The sequence below is a fragment of the Phoenix dactylifera genome, chromosome 16, assembly GCF_009389715.1.
Source record: "Phoenix dactylifera cultivar Barhee BC4 chromosome 16, palm_55x_up_171113_PBpolish2nd_filt_p, whole genome shotgun sequence".
NCBI classification, from domain to species: domain Eukaryota; kingdom Viridiplantae; phylum Streptophyta; class Magnoliopsida; order Arecales; family Arecaceae; genus Phoenix; species Phoenix dactylifera.
In genome coordinates, this window is record NC_052407.1 from 8,944,999 (window position 1) to 8,964,381 (window position 19,383).

General features: G+C 38.3%; 1 protein-coding gene across 4 annotated transcripts in view; it reads right to left on the minus strand.

Moving 5' to 3' along the window:
* The window catches only part of LOC103700823 (homeobox protein HOX1A), a 47,042-nt gene that overhangs the window by 15,619 nt on the left and 12,040 nt on the right, over positions 1-19,383 (minus strand). For 2 of the 4 annotated variants that reach the window (XM_008782701.3, XM_017841289.3), the window contains 6 exons: positions 17,864-18,558; positions 14,921-15,086; positions 14,687-14,810; positions 14,479-14,591; positions 13,743-14,339; positions 12,003-12,389 (listed from right to left, as the gene is read on the minus strand). In XM_008782701.3, the coding sequence (XP_008780923.2) occupies positions 12,003-12,389; positions 13,743-14,339; positions 14,479-14,591; positions 14,687-14,810; positions 14,921-15,086; positions 17,864-18,420 (1,944 nt within the window). In that variant the 5' untranslated portion in view covers positions 18,421-18,558. Of the gene's footprint in view, positions 1-10,587; positions 11,860-12,002; positions 12,390-13,742; positions 14,340-14,478; positions 14,592-14,686; positions 14,811-14,892; positions 15,087-17,863; positions 18,559-19,383 lie in introns of those variants that run through there. The other 2 variants (XM_039114445.1, XM_026802122.2) reach the window with 2 other exon arrangements.

Below are 19,383 nucleotides of genomic sequence, written 5' to 3' on the forward strand. Positions count from 1 at the left end.
ATCATTATTGAGTTCGTCACTCTTGGTACAATCGATGAATGAGATCAAGATATATTTCAATGATTAATAATGAGATAAAATTTGCGATAGAAAAGGGATAGTGAATTCTAAATTCTAATTCGACAAAGTTTCAAGTTAAATGTATTCTTAAGGGGACAATAGTAATTTTCATTGTTAAGAGTATGTAGCACTACCATGACATACATTCAAAATTGCTTAAAGTATATCTCATTGATTGTATGGATGAATCTAACCTTAAGTTGCAGCAAAGTGTGGAATGAGTCGACCCCAAGATTGGCGGAGTCGACCCCGGCACATCATGAAACCATCAGACACACTTCTGCAAAAATGGCACGGATGAACAGTAGTTGAGTCGACCCCAAGCTTGCTTGAGTCGACCCCATCTTCAAGCCTCAAGAAAACAAGTCTCTGAAATTTACTGAGAGGGCCGACCCCAACCTTCCTTGAGTCGACCCCAGATTGAGTCGACCCCAGCAATGCTTGAGTCGACCCCAACTGAACATGAGTCGACCCCAAGGCTGTGTCGTTCAAAACTATGTCCCTGGAATTTCTGAGAGGGTCGACCCCAATGGAACTTGAGTCGACCCCACTGTACCTTGAGTCGACCCCAAAAATTATTGAGTCGACCCCAGTGAAAAACGGCTGAAATATAAGGTTCTGTGTTTCCTGAGAGGGTCGACCCCAATGTAGCAGGAGTCAACCCCAGTGAAAGTTGGGTCGACTCCAGTGAAAGTTGGGTCGACTCCAAGTCTGATGAACAGTGGTTTGAGTCGATCCCAGGAAAGTTTGGGTCGACCCCAGCACGGGCAGAAGCATAACGGCTAGTTCTGCAGAAGTATTTTTTGTCCTTCCAACAGTAAGTAACGGCTAGTTTTTGAAATCTAACCAATGAGGGGAGTCCAATGGATGTGGAAAACTATTTAAAGTGACACTATTCATCAGAAAAAACATCCTTTTGCAAAATATCAAAGCTCACACAAGAAAGACAAGAGCCCTCATCTTCTTCATCCAAGTGCTTCACTCAAAGAGTCAAAAGGAAGTGATTGAGCAGATTTTAAGAGACATTAAGAGCTCCATCAACCCTTGAAGAGTAAAGCAATCTTGGCAAAGAAGAGAGAAGTCTCATCAAAACGATAACTATATTCTAAACTCTTCTTTGTAGCTCATAATTGTTATATTTGCTCATCTAGGAGTTTTAACCTTTTTCTTCTTCTTAATCACCTTGTAAAGGTTTGTTGGTGAGCCCGTAAAACCAACGGTAAAGGTTTGTTGGTGAGCCCGTAAAACCAACGGTGTAGGTTTGTTGGTGAACCCATAAAACCAAAGGTTCGTTGGTGAGCCCGTAAAACCAACATAGGTTTTTGGTGATCCTGGAAAACCAAAGTGTAAAGGTTTTTGGATTGTGAGCCCGGAAAACAATCCAACTGTAATCTGCGAGATTATAGTGAATTCCCAAGGGGTCGCTTGGGGAGTGGACGTAGGTGCTTAGGAGAGCACCGAACCACTATACTTCTTGTGTGTTTGCATTGTGTATTGTTTTAACTTCACTCACTCATCAATTAACTCAATTAAGAAAGTAAAAATTTAGAGAAACCAATTCACCCCCCCTCTTGGCTTGTCACCTTGGGCAACAAGTGGTATCAGAGCAAGATGCTCACATAGTATTTGTTGATCTCACAATCAAAAGACAAAAATCATGACAACCCAAGTAGGATGTTCTATGAGCGAGGGGCAATCCACAAATAGACCTCCTCTGTTTAATGGCACTAATTACACATACTGAAAAGCTAGGATAAGGATATTCATTCAAGCTCTAGATTTTGAATTGTGGAATATCATAACTAGAGGACCACACACATTAGATGACTAGCACAACTAAATACTAAAGCAATTAATGTACTTTACTGTTCACTAGATGTAAGTGAATTCAATAAAATATCTACATGCATCTCCGCGAAAGAAATTTGAGATAAACTGGAGGTCACACATGAAGGAACTAATCAAGTCAAGAAGTCAAAAATAAATATATTAGTACATAAGTATGAGTTGTTTAAAATGGAATCCACTGAGTCCATAACTGAAATGTTTACTCGATTCACGGAAATCATAAATGGGCTAAAGAGCTTAGAAAAGTCTTATACTAACTCTGAACTAGTGCGAAAAATTCTCAGGTCTCTACCAAGAGTTTGGAAGGCCAAGGTAACAGCGATTCAAGAAGCAAAGGACCTCAATACACTGCAATTGAAAAAACTTCTAGGATCACTCATGACCCATGAGTTGACTATGAGGCAAAATTCATAAGATGAGGTCAAGAAAAGAAAGACCATTGTCTTGAAGTCTACCACTCCAAAACAGGAAACTAAATCAGAAGAATCTGATGATGAGGAGGAATATGATGAAGAAGGAATGGCTATGCTTACAAGAAAATTCAGAAAGTTCATTAGAGGAAAGAAGAAATTTCATCAAAGGAAGCCCTTCCTCAAAGGTAGCTCAAGCAAGAAAAAGGGTAAGGACAAAGAAAAGGAAAAGGAAACACCAATTTGCTATCAATGTAACAAGCCCGGACATTTCAAGATAGATTGTCCGGAATTGAAATGGATGGCAAGAAAACTTAAGAAGAGGAACTTCATGGTTGAATGGAGTGAAAGTGAGGAGTCAAGCTCGGAAGAGGAAGATCAACAAGAGACGGCCCAAATCTGCTACATGGACAATGACGATGAGGTAGATTCTGAACTTGAATGTAATTTTACAGTAGAAGAGTTACATGATGCATTTTTAGAACTCATGGAAGAACACAAGAAATTAATCAACAAAAATAAAGTTCTAAAAGATGAAAATCAATCTCTTATCAAAGAAAAGCTAAAACTATCTAATGACTATGAAACATTAAGTAGGAGATTCACCAATGAAACCAAAAGACAAATTGTTGAAAATGTCAAGATAAAAGAAGATGCTGAAAAATACAAATCCTTAGTGGACAAGTTTACACTTAGCTCAACTAAATTAAATATGATTCTTGATAGTCAAAAGGCTGTATATGATAAAGCTGGTTTAGGATATAAAACAAATACGAAACAAAAATACTTAAAGAACATATTTGTGAAAGCCAAAAATGAAAATATAACTTGTCATTGCTGTAATAAATTAGGACATAAAGCATATGAATGTAATTATAGAAAGTCTGGCTACAACAAATTGAGTAATAATTTTAAGCTAAAATCCAAGAAAATTTGGGTTCCAAAGGAACATCAAGTACTAACCCTAAAGGACCCAACATAGTTTGGGTACCTAAAGCATGTTCTTGATCTTGATTGCAGGGGTGTCTTGCAGCTAATAAGGTGGATAAACGATAGTATCTAGATAGCGGCTGTTCAAGACACATGACAGGTGACGTAGAACAATTTGTTACCTTGGAATCAAAGAAGGGTGGAGTGGTAACCTATGGAGACAATGGAAAAAGATTTATCATTCGAAAGGGTAAAATTTGCATTACTCCATCCACCTTTATAGAAAATATTTTATTAGTTAATGGTCTGAAACATAACCTACTTAGCATAAGTCAATTTTGTGATAAAGATCTTAAATTCACATTTGAAGCTTCAGTATGCATAATCACAAATCCTAAAGATAATAGCATTGTACTTATAGGACAAAGGCTAAGAAATATTTATATAGTAGATCTTCATGAGTTAGGCAAGAAAAATAGATTATATTTAATTACTAATGAAGAAAGAAAAAATGAAACAAGTTGGCTTTGGCATCGTAGACTAGGACATGCTAGTATGGACTTAATATCAAAACTAGTCAAGAAGAATTTGATAAAGGATGTGCTGAAATTGATCTTTAAAAAGGACAAAATCTGTGGACCATGCTCATTATGAAAGCAAACAAAATCATCCTTCAAATCAAAGAATATAGTATCAACCACTAGGCCTTTTGAACTCATACACATGGATCTATTTGGACCTACTAGAACCGCAAGTCTAGAAGGGAAGAAGTATGGACTAGTTATAGTAGATGATTTGTCAAGATATACATTGATTTCATTTCTTGCACATAAGAATGAAGCATTTTCAACATTCTTGAAATATTATAAAAATATCATAACTGAAAAGAAGCTCACCTTGATAGCAATTCGAAGTAATCATTGAACTGAATTTGAAAATCAACACTTTGAAGAATTTTGTAATGAAAATGGTATCTCACATTAATTTTCAGCACCTAGAACGCCTCAACAAAATGGGGTTGTTGAAAGGAAAAATAGGACCTTGGCAGAAATGGCACGCACAATGTTGTGCGAGTCAAATCTTCCAAAGTACTTTTGGGCTGAAGCTATAAGTATTGTTTGCCATGTTCTAAATCGGGTTTTAATACGACCTATAACCAAGAAAACTCCTTATGAACTTTGGAAGAATAAGAAACCAAGTGCTAAATATCTTAGAGTATTTGGATGCAGATGTTTCATTTTAAACAATGACAAGGAGGATCTAAGTAAATTTGATGCCAAATCAGATGAAGATATCTTCTTAGGATACTCTACATCTAGTAGGGCATACAGAGTATTCAACAAAAGAACTTTTGTAGTTGAAGAGTCAATTAATATCATTTTTGATGAGTTTGATAGTGAGTCTCCTAGGAGAGAAAATACTTTTGATGATGATGCAGGAATTATTGACTTTGAAAAATTGAATATTGATGACGTGCCAAATCAAGAAAAGGAAAATGATCGCGTGCCACCACAATCTCAAGACTTGCCAAAGGAATGGAGGTATGCACATGGACACCCTAAAGACTTAATCATTGGTGATCCATCTCAAGGGGTAAGAACTCGATCCTCTCTTAGAAATTTAAATGACTATCTTGCTTTTGTTTCACAATTAGAACCTAAGACTTATGAAAGAAGCTGAAAAAGACATAAATTGGATAAATGCTATGCAAGAAGAATTAAATCAATTCAAAAGAAGTAATGTATGGACATTAACTGAGAGACCAAAGCATAACTCTGTAATTGGAACAAAATGAATATTTAGAAATAAATTAGATGAAAATGGGGTAGTTATAAGAAATAAAGCTAGACTTGTAGCTAAGGGATGGGATACAATCAAGAAGAAGGGATAGATTTTGAGGAAACATTTGCCCCCGTGGCCAGATTAGAAGCTATTAGGTTACTTCTAGCTTTTGCATGCTTCATGGATTTCAAACTGTATCAAATGGATGTAAAAAGTGCCTTCTTAAACGGTTTTATAGAGAAAAAAGTATATGTAGAGCAACCTCCTGGTTTTGAAAATCATGAATTGCCAAATCATGTGTTTAGATTACATAAAGCATTATATGGATTGAAACAAGCACCTATGGCTTGGTATGATCGACTAAGCAAATTTCTACTGAATAATGATTTTAGAAGAGGACATGTAGATAAAACACTTTTTCTCAAAAGAAAAGACAAAAATCTACTAATAGTACAAATATACGTAGATGACATAATCTTTGGTGCCACTAATGATAATCTTGCAAAGAGTTTGCTAAATTAATTCAAGGAGAATTCGAGATGAGCATGATGGGAGAACTAAATTTCTTTCTCGGATTACAAATCAAGCAAACTAAGGAAGGTATCTTTATTCATCAAACTAAGTACACAAAGAAAATATTAAAAAAGTTTGGGAATGAAAATCACAAGGAAATAGGCACCCCAATGAATCCCACTAGTAAGCTAGACAAAGATGAAAAAGAAAAAAGTATAGATATAAAGCTTTATAGAGGTTTAATTGGATCTTTGCTTTACCTTACTGCTAGTAGGCCAGACATAGTGTTTAGTGTGGGAATATGTGCTAGATACCAATCAGATCCTAAGGAGTCACATCTAAGTGCTGTCAAAAGAATCCTTAGATATTTGAGAGCAACCACAAACATAGGTTTATGGTACTCTAGAGACTCCTATCTAGATAGCTACTTGCATATTCTGATGCAGATTTTGCTGGTTGCAAATTAGATAGGAAGAGCACTAGTGGAACATGTCAATTTTTAGGAAATAACTTAGTATCATGGTTTAGCAAAAAGCAGAATTCGGTAGCATTGTCAACGGCTGAGGCCGAATATATAGCTGCCGGGAGTTGCTGTGCTCAAGTACTATGGCTCAAGCAACAACTAGAGGACTATAGAATTAAACTAGACAACATTCCTATAAAGTGTGATAACACTAGTGCCATTAACCTTACTAAAAATCCGGTTCAGCACTCTAAAGCCAAACACATTGAAATAAGATATCATTTCATTAGAGATCATGTGCAAAATGGGAACATATGTATTGAGCATGTATGTACTGAGAACCAATTAGCTGACATATTCACAAAACCTTTAAGTGAAGATAGATTTTGCATGCTTAGGAGGGAATTAGGCATACATGATCCTTTTGATTGAGGAAAGACAAAAGGAACAAGTTGTCTCATGATACTCTCCCATTTCGAAAAACTCATGACACATTAGTCAAACTAGTCATCTATAGATTCCTTACTCATGTATCATTGTCCCATAAAGAATTTGTAAGGATTGGAGGAAAGGAAGAATTTTTAAAAAGAAAGGAAGAGAAAGAAAACTTTCTGAACTGAGGCCGACCCAAGCCAGAATGGGGTCGACCCCACGTTGAGTCGACCCAAGAAAAATCTGGGGTCGACCCAACGGCAGGACCCTGCTTTTTAAAGAGGGACCCGTGAGCTATTCTAGGGCAATGTTTCATCGTCCTCTTCCTAAAACCCTATTTTCCACTTTCCAATCCCTTCCAATCATCTCCAAACAGTGCTAGATTGCTTCTCTACACCGTTAGATCAAGACCTAAGGAAGGATTTGGTGAAAATGGAACCCAAGCGAGCCGTTGCTGAGATCCGAAAGAGTCTCACGCACAACCCGTGTCGATAGTAATGCTAGAGATTCCTCTGCAGTTCTCCCACAAGGTGAGACACGTGTTGAGCCTCCTCCACCTCCTTCCTCCTCAGTTCAACTTGCTAAATATGCGGGGAGACCGGTGACCACGGGGAGAAGGATCCACTCCAAATTTTTGGATCAAGAAGGGTTCCGTTTGGGGGAGTGGATCCGAAGGCAAGGATGGGAGTATCTTTGCTTCCTAGATTTAGTGACCTACCCGGGCTTGGTTCGTGAGTTCTATGTCTTCCTAAAAGTTGGAATGGGAGGGCTTGTGTCTGAAGTTCGAGGTGTACGGGTTAGGATTTCGGAAGAAAGTTTGAGTGAGTTGCTTCATCTCCCCTGCGAAGGTGCAACTCCAGAAAGGTCGGAAAACAAGTTGAGAGCTCTACAGTTGATCTTTGAGAACGATGATTTTGACTATTCTGAGAATGTGATAGCGAGCTCCATATCAGCTGAGATGAGGTTGTTGCACAACTTCATAGGTCGGATTCTGTTTTCGAAAAGTGGAAGATTTGATTATATATCTGAGAGAGATTTGGTCATTATGGAGCACGTTATTCAGGGCATTCCCCTGAACCTCCCAGTTATGATGATCAGGCAGATGAGAGAGGCTATATGTAAGTCAAGAGTTTCCTTGCCCTATGGTATGATACTCACCCTGGTCTTCCGACAGCATGATATATCTGTGGAGGGAGAGATCTCCAGGCATCTATTATTTACTGACACTTATACTGCACGGTCCCTAGTTCGTATGGGTTATGAGAAGGTGAACGGATAGTGGGTGCGTGCAGGAGCAGGGATACATACACAGGAGGGTGATGCAGCAGAGGTTGGAGACCTTATCCCTGAGGCTGAGGTACCTGAGGATCATCCTACGGCACCTTCAGAGGCTGGCCCATCGTCATCCGTACCCACAGGGTGCACAGAGAATTTTTAGAGCAGGATGACTGAGCTTGTGTCAGCTCAGGTGAGGACTCTCTCTGATGGATTGACGAGCAGGATGGACATTATGACTGCTAAGATTAGCGACCTCAGAGAGGAGGTGGAAGCATTACGGAGAGAGAGAGGCTCATGGTCCATCTGTGCCCCGAGCAGCTGAGTCGGAGGTTCCGGCACAGAGTCATCCAGCTCAGCGAGGTCCACGCCGGACTCAGTCCCATCAGGCTCGACCTCCCATCGCCACTTATACTAGGAGGATGAGGACTAGATCACAGCCCTTAGATACCCTCTAGGCTGATGTTAGCATTATGATTAGTGCCTAGAATTTATCTAGCTCTCATATGTATTTTGCTTTGTTCATGTACTTTCCACTTTGATTGAAGAACATTGTATGTTTTTGGCGTTAATGTACTACAATGTTCCATTTTGATCAATGAAACATGATTGTTTATTATTTACTAATGATAACAAAAAGGGGAAGAAGGAAAGAAAGAAATTGCAATAAGTTGACAAACAAGTTTGAAAATTATAATAGGAGATAATATACACTTAAGGGGGAGCGATATGTAACAATGAAAATGTTAAAATCTAAACTCTTTCAATCAAATTTCAGAATTTGGCACATACCTCTCATACCTCGATACATAACCTGAAACTCTTGCTTTATCTCAAATTTTTAAAATTTCATCTTTAACCAAATATAAAAGAAAGGGGGAGAAAATCAAAAGTTCAAATTGGCAATATTTGAATGAAAAAGGGGAGACTTCGCTCTCAAATTTGAAAAGCTAAAATTCGGCAACTTTAGCTCCTCTAAAACTAATTTTATGATAAGCATCAATATGCTCATACTCAATATTTTGTAATCATCAAAAAGAAGAAGATTGAGGATGATAGTGGTATTTTGATGATTACCACAACCATTGAGGGAATATCTAATTAAATACTACAAGTTAACATGATGCATCATTATTGAGTTCGTCACTCTCGGTACAATAAAAGAATAAGATCAAGATGTATTTCAATGATTAATAATGAGATAAAATTTGCGATGGAAAAGGGATAGTGAATTCTAAATTCTAATTCAACAAAGTTTCAAGTTAAACGTACTATTAAGGGGACAATAGTAATTTTCATTGTTAAGAGTATGTAGCACTACCATGGCATACATTCAAAATTGCTTGAAGTATATTTCATTGATTGTATGGATGAATCTAACCTTAAGTTGCAGCAAAGTGTGGAATGAGTCGACCCCAAGATTGGTGGAGTCGACCCTGGCACATCGTGAAACCATCAGGCACACTTCTACAAAAATGGCACGGATGAACAGTAGTTGAGTCGACCCCAAGCTTGCTTGAGTCGACCCCATCTTCAAGCCTCAAGAAAACAAGTCTCTGAAATTTACTGAGAGGGTCGACCCCAACCTTTCTTGAGTCGACCCCAGATTGAGTCGACCCCAGCAATGCTCGAGTCGACCCCAATGGAGTCGACCCCAACTGAACATGAGTCGACCCCAACTGAACATGAGTCGACCCCAAGGCTGTGTCGTTCAAAACTGTGTCTTTGGAATTTCTGAGAGGGTCGACCCTAATGGAATTTGAGTCGACCCTACTGTACCTTGAGTCGACCCCAAAAAATATTGAGTCGACCCCAGTAAAAAACGGCTGAAATATAAGGTTCTGTATTTCCTGAGAGGGTCGACCCCAATGTAGCAGGAGTCGACCCCAGTGAAAGTTGGGTCGACCCTCGTGAAAGTTGAGTCGACCCCAAGTCTGATGAACAGTGGTTTGAGTCGACCCTAGGAAAGTTTGGGTCGACCCCAGCACGGGCAGAAGCATAACGGCTAGTTCTGCAAAAGTACTTTTTGTCCTCCCAACAGTAAGTAACGGCTAGTTTTTGAAATCTAACCAATGGGGAGAGTCCAATGGATGTGGAAAACTATTTAAAGTGACACTATTCATCAGAGAAAACATCCTTTTGCAAAATATCAAAATATCAAAGCTCACACAAGAAAGACGAGCCCTCATTTTCTTCATCCAAGTGCTTCACTCAAAGAGTCAAAAGAAAGTGATTGAGCAGATTTTAAGAGACATTAAGAGCTCCATCAATCCTTGAAGAGTAAAGCAATCTTGGCAAAGAAGAGAGAAGTCTCATCAAAGCGATAACTATATTCTAAACTCTTCTTTGTAGCTCATAATTGTTATATTTGCTCATCTAGGAGTTTTAACCTTTTTCTTCTTCTTAATCACCTTGTAAAGGTTTGTTGGTGAGCCCGTAAAACCAACGGTAAAGGTTTGTTGGTGAGCCCGTAAAACCAACGGTGTAGGTTTGTTGGTGAACCCATAAAACCAAAGGTTCGTTGGCGAGCCCGTAAAACCAACATAGGTTTTTGGTGATCCTGGAAAACCAAAGTGTAAAGGTTTTTGGATTGTGAGCCCGGAAAACAATCCAACTGTAATCCGCGGGATTATAGTGAATTCCCAAGGGGTCGCTTGGGGAGTAGACGTAGGTGCTTAGGAGAGCACCGAACCACTATACTTCTTGTGTGTTTGCATTGTGTATTGTTTTAACTTCACTCACTCATCAATTAACTCAATTAAGGAAGTAAAAATTTTAGAGAAACCAATTCACCCCCCCCCCCTCCTGGCTTGTCACCTTGGGCAACAATTCCCTTGTAATCTGAGAAAGGAAAGTGGAACATTGATCTCCCCCCAAGTACCAAAAGCCCCTTTGATGACTGCATAATTAGCAGGATTAGACTTCCAAAAAGACCCCACTGGGATAACATAACAAGTCAATAATAGAACACAAATCCTGCATTTCAATCAAATGCAAGCCCCACATTTACAACTGAAACAAACTCTGGATATGTACAAACCACAGGAGGCATTCTAGCATCCCAAATTCCATACGTGTAGGGTTTGAACTATTTGAGGCAGAGATGCCTCGTGTACTCATTTGAGAAAGAAATTTCAAACATTGAAATCACTCGGCAAATTTTAGGTTCATAGTAACGTGAAAGGTTAACTTTGCTACAGAGTACAAGTAATCTACTATAGAAAATCATCGACCTCCAGTCAGTTATGCTGTTAAAATGGTCAAGTACAGACAAGCATATATCCATAAATGTGTTTCATAAATAAAACTCACAAAATATTAATACCATGTGATCAAACAATGTTAGTATACTATGAAGGTAAAGGCTTAGCAAGCTGGTAAAGTCTTTGGTAGTTGTATCAAAAGACCTAGTATCGAATCTCGGCTTACTAGGGTTTGGGGTATCTGGGGAAGGGCTACCCCCTGTTGTGTAGCACATTGACTACAGACCCTTTCAATCAGACAAATGTTGGCATACTAACAATATACAATTTATTAATTCAACAAATCCCCCATTGTGAGACTTATCATGGAATGTAGTTTGAACTCTTACCAAACAGTCATTCACTAGAGGATGGTCCTTCAACAGCATTATCAACTAAAGCATTTCCCTGAAAGAAGATAAAAAGTGCATCGTTCTGCTACCAATAATCTAAAAAGGTATTAGAGGATTCTATTGGCATTGGAACTCATAGGACAGCCTTGCAAAGCTATTGTATTCAAGAAGTAGCAGTAGAATTCCACAAAGCATGGAATGGCATCAAGCTCCTACCAAGCAGCTATTCACTATAGGATGGTACTTCCACAGCATTCTCAATTAAAGCATTTCTCTGCACGGATGGTAAAATATACATTGTTCTGCTAGGAATAATCATATAGTCATTGCATGGATTCTACCGGCACCAGAACAAAAAGGTCTGACAACCATGTAAACTTACAGATATTCAAGATGTTTACCAATATATATGTACATATAGACAGCTGCAGAATTCCAAAAGCAGAAATTTGACTAGTAACTTCATCATAGATTAGGTTGTAGATGAAAGGAAGAGTAAACAATCAAGCTTCTAGAACACGCAACTTGCAACAGCTTGGTATGCTTAGATACTGTAACAGACAAAAGAAATCCGCAGAACATGAGCTATCCAAGGAAAAGCTACCAAGAACAGAAAAGCCAGCCTATCCCCCACCCATCTATCATATAATAAAAGGATTCATCAAAATAAACATAAAAATTAAAATTCCAATACCTGAGTGACTACCGGACCAAAACGCCTTTGAACAGAAGTAGTTGCCTCGTTTCCCTTAGAATCCGGCTCCCGAGGGTCATCATGCTTTTGTGTGTGATGCAGAGAAGTAGATTGCAGCCTTTGTTGATGTGCTTTTTTGGGAGTATCTTCATTCACTGCCAGTAGAACTTGCTTTTGAACTAAATCTGACTTTGTTACCATGTGTTCTACTGTAGTCTTTCTCTTGGCCCTCCCAGAGCTTCTGTAATTCTCGATAGATTGAGATATTGCCTTTGGCAATACATCAGTCTCTTCTACATGGTCATTTTTCTTTCCCTTTTTCAGTGCACTCTCATCAGACCAGTCTTCATCATCACTTGAATCAGAAGATGCCTCACCATAAGTCTCCTATAAAATTCAAGATAAGACATACACAAGTAAAGAGAGTGAAGTACTAGACATGCTAGACAATATCCATAATAAAATTAAAGTTGAGTCAGCCATCTAGAAAGTGTAACAACAGGATAACATAAAACCCATTATTATAGAAATATGTGCGGAATTATATAGAAGCAGAGTGAATAAAGAACCAATTATTAAGTCACATCCAAGAGCTAGGTGGGAAATGAATATCTAAAAAGAAGAAAAACAGAATAAATATAAATATGTCTTTGCATAGTTCACCTCAATTTATAGCTGTCCACTAATAAGTTCTTTTCAAGAGATATCATGCTAAAAAATATAACATAAATACATACATTTGGATAAATATATAAAAGAGGGACTAAATTCCAACCAACTTCAGGCCCCATTCTCAGAAAGCAGACAGGTAGAATCATTGAACGACAAAATTTGAATAAGCATCAACTAGGATAAGTCCAGAAAAAAGTCAAGAAAGAAGTTAGATATGCTTAGCTAATTGAATGCAGAAAAGCCTATGTAGTCCAACGCTAGATGATACACTAAAAGTCGGACTTTGAGAAACATTGTACTCCTCAAGAGATGTAATAGAACCTCAGTTCACTATGTCTCTTATATACAGTTTATTATCACCATAACTAATCAATTTTCAAGAACGGTTATAAACATCATAGGATGCTTTTTCTATATCTTCTATCATCATACACCAATATAGCATTTATCTTGTAACATAACAAATGTGATATGGCATATAGCCTTGAAAATTACAACTGACGGTGGCTTCATGTCTCGGCCTTTAAAGCTATGTTGCGTTGATCTGGCAGAAAGGAGATTCTCTTCTATATAGCAACTTCGAGATCAACTTTGGCTTTTTTTGCTTTGTATGAACAAACCTACTCGGTCAAATTTGAGAGGAAGGATTTAATTCTGTTGACAGACGCAAACCAAAGGAAGGAATAATCTGGAAGAAGAACACCCACTATTAACCAAAATTAGGAGAATTCTAAACATTATGAATATAAATTATTGACAACAACCACATCTCATAAATTTGTCATTGTGCATATCTGTGTAATTATTAAAATGTATGATATAAAAGACCAGAATAGCAATATCCCTAAAACCCCCGCACATGATATGCACAATAAGTATGGTGTTATTCACTTGAACCAAAACCTCATATATTATATATATATATATATATATATATATATATATATATATATATATTTTACATAGATAGATGCACAAACGAATGCATGCATGGAGACACATCTATATAATTACATATACATGTATAAACATGCATATGTGTCTGTACCTGAGGGAAGGGAAACTTACATCATATAGCTTCTTGTAATCTAAACGCTCACGTTGCCTTTTTCCTGACATAGGTAAGGCATTCTTTTGGCTTACATCTCGCTCCAACATGGAAGGTAGCTCAGAATTTGTGGCATTTTTGTTTCTATCGCTCACACATTCTCTTTCACCAGAAGGATCTAGTGGCCTGAGATTTGGTGATGAATATGCTGAAACTTCATCAGTACCTCCAATCTTGTTAAGCTCAGCACAGAAGTCATCGGAATCAGATGTGAAGTCTGATTCATCCGAACTTGAACCTTCCTTCTGGATTTCCTTATCAGGATCTGGACCCTCAGGGTCATAATCATCATCTTCTGAATCATCAGAGGATAATCCAATATCATCATTATGCTTGTTCTTCTTTGAAGGCCCTGAATATTCAGATGAGTAGGTAAAATATGATTCTTCAGAACTTGATTGTTCTTCATGAACCTCTTCAGAACTAGATTCCTCCATATGATCTTCTGTATCAACTTGAGGGACATCAGGATCATAGTTGTCATCCTCCGAATCATCTGATGGGAGATTGGATAAATCATATAGCCTGTCACTATTTGCAGCTTCGGGAAAAACTTTCTGCAAAAAAAATAAGAAATCCCGATTCAGAATACGCTCAACAGCTCTCACAGAATGAACTGTCAATATAATGCAGTATAGCTATATAAAAGCCATCCATACAAAGAAAATGACTGATGATTTGCACATTAATGCTTACCTCCCATGAGTCCCCGATTGAAAGAACACTTCCCTGAAATTCATTAAGCAAGTCAATGCAATCTACCTTGCAATCACATGCAGGACACAACCATCCTTCATCTCCAGGAGGAACTGAGAGAGAGCAATTAAGCACGATTCAAGAAATTAGAACTATCATCATCATTTCAAAATGTTAAACCAACAGAAATATAGGTTTCAGATATTACTGTTTTCACTCAGAAGTGGGGGATTCAAACACTTCTGGTGAAACCCTCTGTCACAAGTGCCATCACAAAGTATGATATCATTATCAACTGATACGTCTTTCGAACCACATTTGGCACAAAATATCTGCAATACGATGGACAAATGTTTATCAAAAGTAGACACAAACACCATAGAGGAAGACAGGGCATTATGAAAGAGCGTATACTTTGATTAGGTCAAATGAGTTCACATACATCCTCACTGCAAATTTGTCCATCAGAATCAAATAAAGATTTCAGAAGCCTGCCCTCAGAAAGCAAGGAGTCTAGACACCGAAATAAGTCACGGATTTTCAATTTGCAGCGTAAAATTTCAGACTTGGCTCGTTCAAGTTCCTTCTCAGGCCTGATCTTTTCCAAGCTGCAAATCCGCACAGAACTTATACATTTTTTAAAAAAAAATGAACAATTATTTAATAGCATCATAACAGACGCATAGGAAGTAATGTACGTAATGATGAAACATGATTAAAAGATGCCCGAAAGGGCTCTGAATGTAAATCAAAATTTGTTCTCCCTTAGTAATATTTAAATTCAGAAAAGAAAAAGACAAGCAAAGGAGCTGTTTGGAAACTTGTCATTGAAGTTGCACTGCAATCCAGGTCGCATTGCAACTCAAATTGCAGCAGTTGACTTTACAAGGAAGCTCACTTTTTTGTGTTCAGAGGAGAGTTTGGGAAAAAGGAGGACATCTCGGACAGACATTCCATCAAATACTTTGCAAGTGGATGGCAAGTCGGAGAACTCGACATACATGGAGATAAGGTGTTTTTCAAGAAGAGATCGGCGTTGAAGGTACCAGTGGTGAGGGCTCGGACATGGACCTAGGCACCCATGAGATGGAAACAGTTGCCAGTAGAGGCCTTGATGAGGGTGGACAAGGTGAAGGAGAGGGACGGAGGAGGTGGGCGGTGGAGGAAGAGGAAGGTGAGCTACAGTGGAGAAGGGTGCCGCAATGAAGCCCAAGGCAGAGGAGGCTACCGTGGGCCTCCCAGAGGTGATAAGGGCCAGTGACAACATCACGAGCAGTGGTGAGGAGGGACTTGAGAGGGGGAGGAGAGGGGAAGGGAAGAAGGAAGAGGAGAGTGTTTTGTAGTTAAGATACCTACTTAAGAGGTTGATAACTCGTCCTGCAGCCATTTTGACCGCAAGTAGCCCTACCATAAGATAATCTTGAGTTGCGGCCCAATTAGCGACTCAATTTACTGTATAATTCGAGTCGCGTGCATCCAAACAAGCAAGTTGGCCCGCATTTGCAACTTGTGCTGCATGCGGCTCCACTTACAGGACTCCAAATAGCCCCAAAATTAAAAATAAAACATGTCAAGATAATAGTACTCCAAGTAACATCAACTAATACTACAAAAACAATAAAAATTGTTAAAAGTTATAACTCCACATTCTTTTGTTGGTTTAGGTAGGGCTTGAACCAAGGTCTCCAATAAAGTAGAACTTAGACATCTGCAACTTGACGTGCATGTAGTTGGGATCGCATGAGGTTGTAGTTGTTGCATTTGCAACTACATTGCCAATATTTATTTCAATAGTTTTGTAGTTAGAATAAAACAAAATCTCATGTTTATTTACCTGTAAATAAGAACTACAATTGTATTTAATCATACTATTAAAGTCTCGATATCGAATTTTGCACCGATATCATCCTATTACAGTACCGGTATGTAGTATGGTACGAGACAGCGAGGCGTACCGAGTGTTGGTATGTACGAGACTGCGTACAAATTGACATCGGTACGGTACACCCAGTATGGTACGGCACACCCGGTACGGTACAGTACGGCAAACCTTGATTAAAGTAGTATTAATTATGTCCCCACTAACTATTGTCCATATTGGACTTAGACCTATCATAAAGATGTCTGTAAAGCTTTTTCCAAATGCATCAGCTTGTCTTATGGCCAATTTGGCCATAAAACATAATACTGTAAAAGGGTCGCCAAATACAGTTTCACTTATAGGATATTAGTCTAGTTATAGCAATCCAAACACTATAAAAGAGCCATCTGTTGCAGTTGTGGTCCACTTACACCCAATTACAGGCATACAAACACATTAGGCTATTTGGCTGATAAGTTTTGTTAAAATGGCTATATAAACACTCCAAATGAATGAGTTTCACCAAAACAATTGTTTGGTTGGTTTCCACAAAACATGTTTTGCGAAAATTGACAAGATTTAAAGCCTTAAAATTGAGCTTTATGAAAAAAACAGGTCTCCCCATACTTCTGTATAATCTTTATTACGAAGAATCATGTTTTATGGACATTTCTTTTAGTCAAACTCACTAGCAACCAAACAGCCCATTAGAGACTTCAACTCTGCAAATGTTACCTACATGTCTCCACCTCCTTGTATCAACAATTTTGGTAGTACTTGTCTCTCTAAATTTACCAACACATTTTGTTGATGTTTCTTGAGCATTTCTTCTTGAAACCACCATGAAATGCTGAACCGATCCAAACTAGGTGGTTCTGCCCATACTAAATCAAACCAACACCAACCCAGAACGGTTCAACCATTCGGATCGGTTCCTTTACAAAACCCTCCCCACCCCCTTCCACAAAGGGTTCGAAAGTTCGACTCTCTCGCTCGTGCTCTCCCCCCTCTTCATCTACCAATGTCTCTCTCCCCTCTTCGATGTCGTCCATGCCTCTCTCCCCTCTTTGATGTCGTCAAGTAAGTCGTCTCTCTATCTCTCTCAAAAGGGATCCGACGCCGACCGGTTCCACTACTCTCTACATCTCTGTCGACAAAGATTCCACCGCCAATCTCCTCCTCTCCTTCTCCCCCTCCCTTGCTCCCTCTCCTCCCCTATTTCGGTATGCCCCGGCACGGGGCAGTAAGGACACGTACCGTACCACACCATTCACCAGCCGATACGAGCCCTAGTACCGATCCGGCAAACCTTGCTTGAAACAAGTATTTTAGTTTCACGACAAGATGGATGAAATATATAACTTCTCAAAAGCGTTATTTTATACAGCCAAAACAAGGATCAAGGATTAAATGTATATTCAGCAAAAAGCTTCACATATATTAGTCGGAGGTATAATAGCAAAAAAACAATGCAAAAAAGGTAGAAAATTAACCATTCAAAATAGGATATTACAAAGAACAAACCTTTGACCTTTCCATCCTTCACTAGAATATGCATCAATCAAACTTTGCTCGTAGTTTATTCGTGTCAACAGGTACCTTACACGTTTCCTAGTTCCTGAAAATTCATCATTTGAAGCTCCCTTCACTTTTCTCCTCTTTTTTCTTATTTTTGTTGTTGGATTTATAGGGGGAGTTGCAGACTCAGCAGCAGTCTTGCTTTTCCCCTTTGACATTGATCGTAGAACTCTGACACCATCCAGTGAAGATCTTAAGAAATATTTTTTGCCTCTCAAACTTTTAGAAGCCTTCTTTCCCTTCTGTAACGATTTTTTCAAGTTCTTTTTCGCACCATGCTTCATATCTGCTTTTTCAGATTCTGATTTGATGCTTTTGTCATGCTCTGCTAGGGTAGTCAATTTTTCAGAATCAACATGATCACGGTCTGCACACCCAACTTCTGCAGAATCATTTTCCATACCATCAGATTTAAGCCCTTGCTCCTGATGCCTAGAGTTTTGTTCAGGGCATAAATCATTAATGTTATGGTCACTGTCCCCGACAGGAGAAGCAATATCCATATGATCCACGAAGAAAATTCGGAATGTAGTTTTATTCACGAAAAAAATCAGGATGTGTTGCTGTCAAACATGATGTCACCAGTAAGGCCCACAACATAACAGCAAGACTTATTCCATCATTACACAATATGATGTCACCTGCAAGGTTGTCAGACAAAATACAAAACTTAATAAGCTAATTAGCAATAAAGACTAATATGCACAGCAGATAGTACTTCACATTTTAGTTCATTGCTTGCTTTCCCGTGGTTATTCTTTATCAAGCCATTCTCTTTATTGCAGTATGGACCTGTAAGGGTACTCTCAAGGACTTCTTGTTTGTATGAGTATCTTGGAAAGATATTTTGATTTCTTTTTACTAGACATTGTCTACTAAAGTAAGTACTAGGATCTCTTGGGGCTCTAGGGCATTAGAGTGAAAGAGAGCAATGCACCTGTTTTTCTCTAGATGATTCTCATTTTGTATAGGGAGAGACGGTTAGCAATTTAGATTTCCCGCCCCTTGCAAGCTTCATTCTTAACTTTTCCTTTATTGGTGAAAGCCCTTCAAAGATTTTAATAAGTAGTTGTCTTGTAAATCTGTACATTTTCATTCATGGAGAATTATATTTTGTTGAAATCAAATAATTTCTTTCTGAAACTTTTTGTTTAAAGAAATCTGTTGCATGTTAAGCATCTTCGTTCTGCTTGTTTTCTTGTTTGGTCTGAAGGTAGATGTATTCACATTTGTGGATTTCTATACATTAAATGACTGGCACCTGCAAGGCATGTGTATGCAAATGTAACATGTTTAACTATTAAATTTGGTTCATTTTATGATGCCTAATATCTATAATGTTACACCCAATTCAATCAATAAGCAAGTTTTATGCCAATAATCAAAATAAGATCTTCTTAACAATAATGAGTAGCCAACTTGTACAAATAATAACTGCTTTTCTCTACCAATGTGAGGTAGAAATT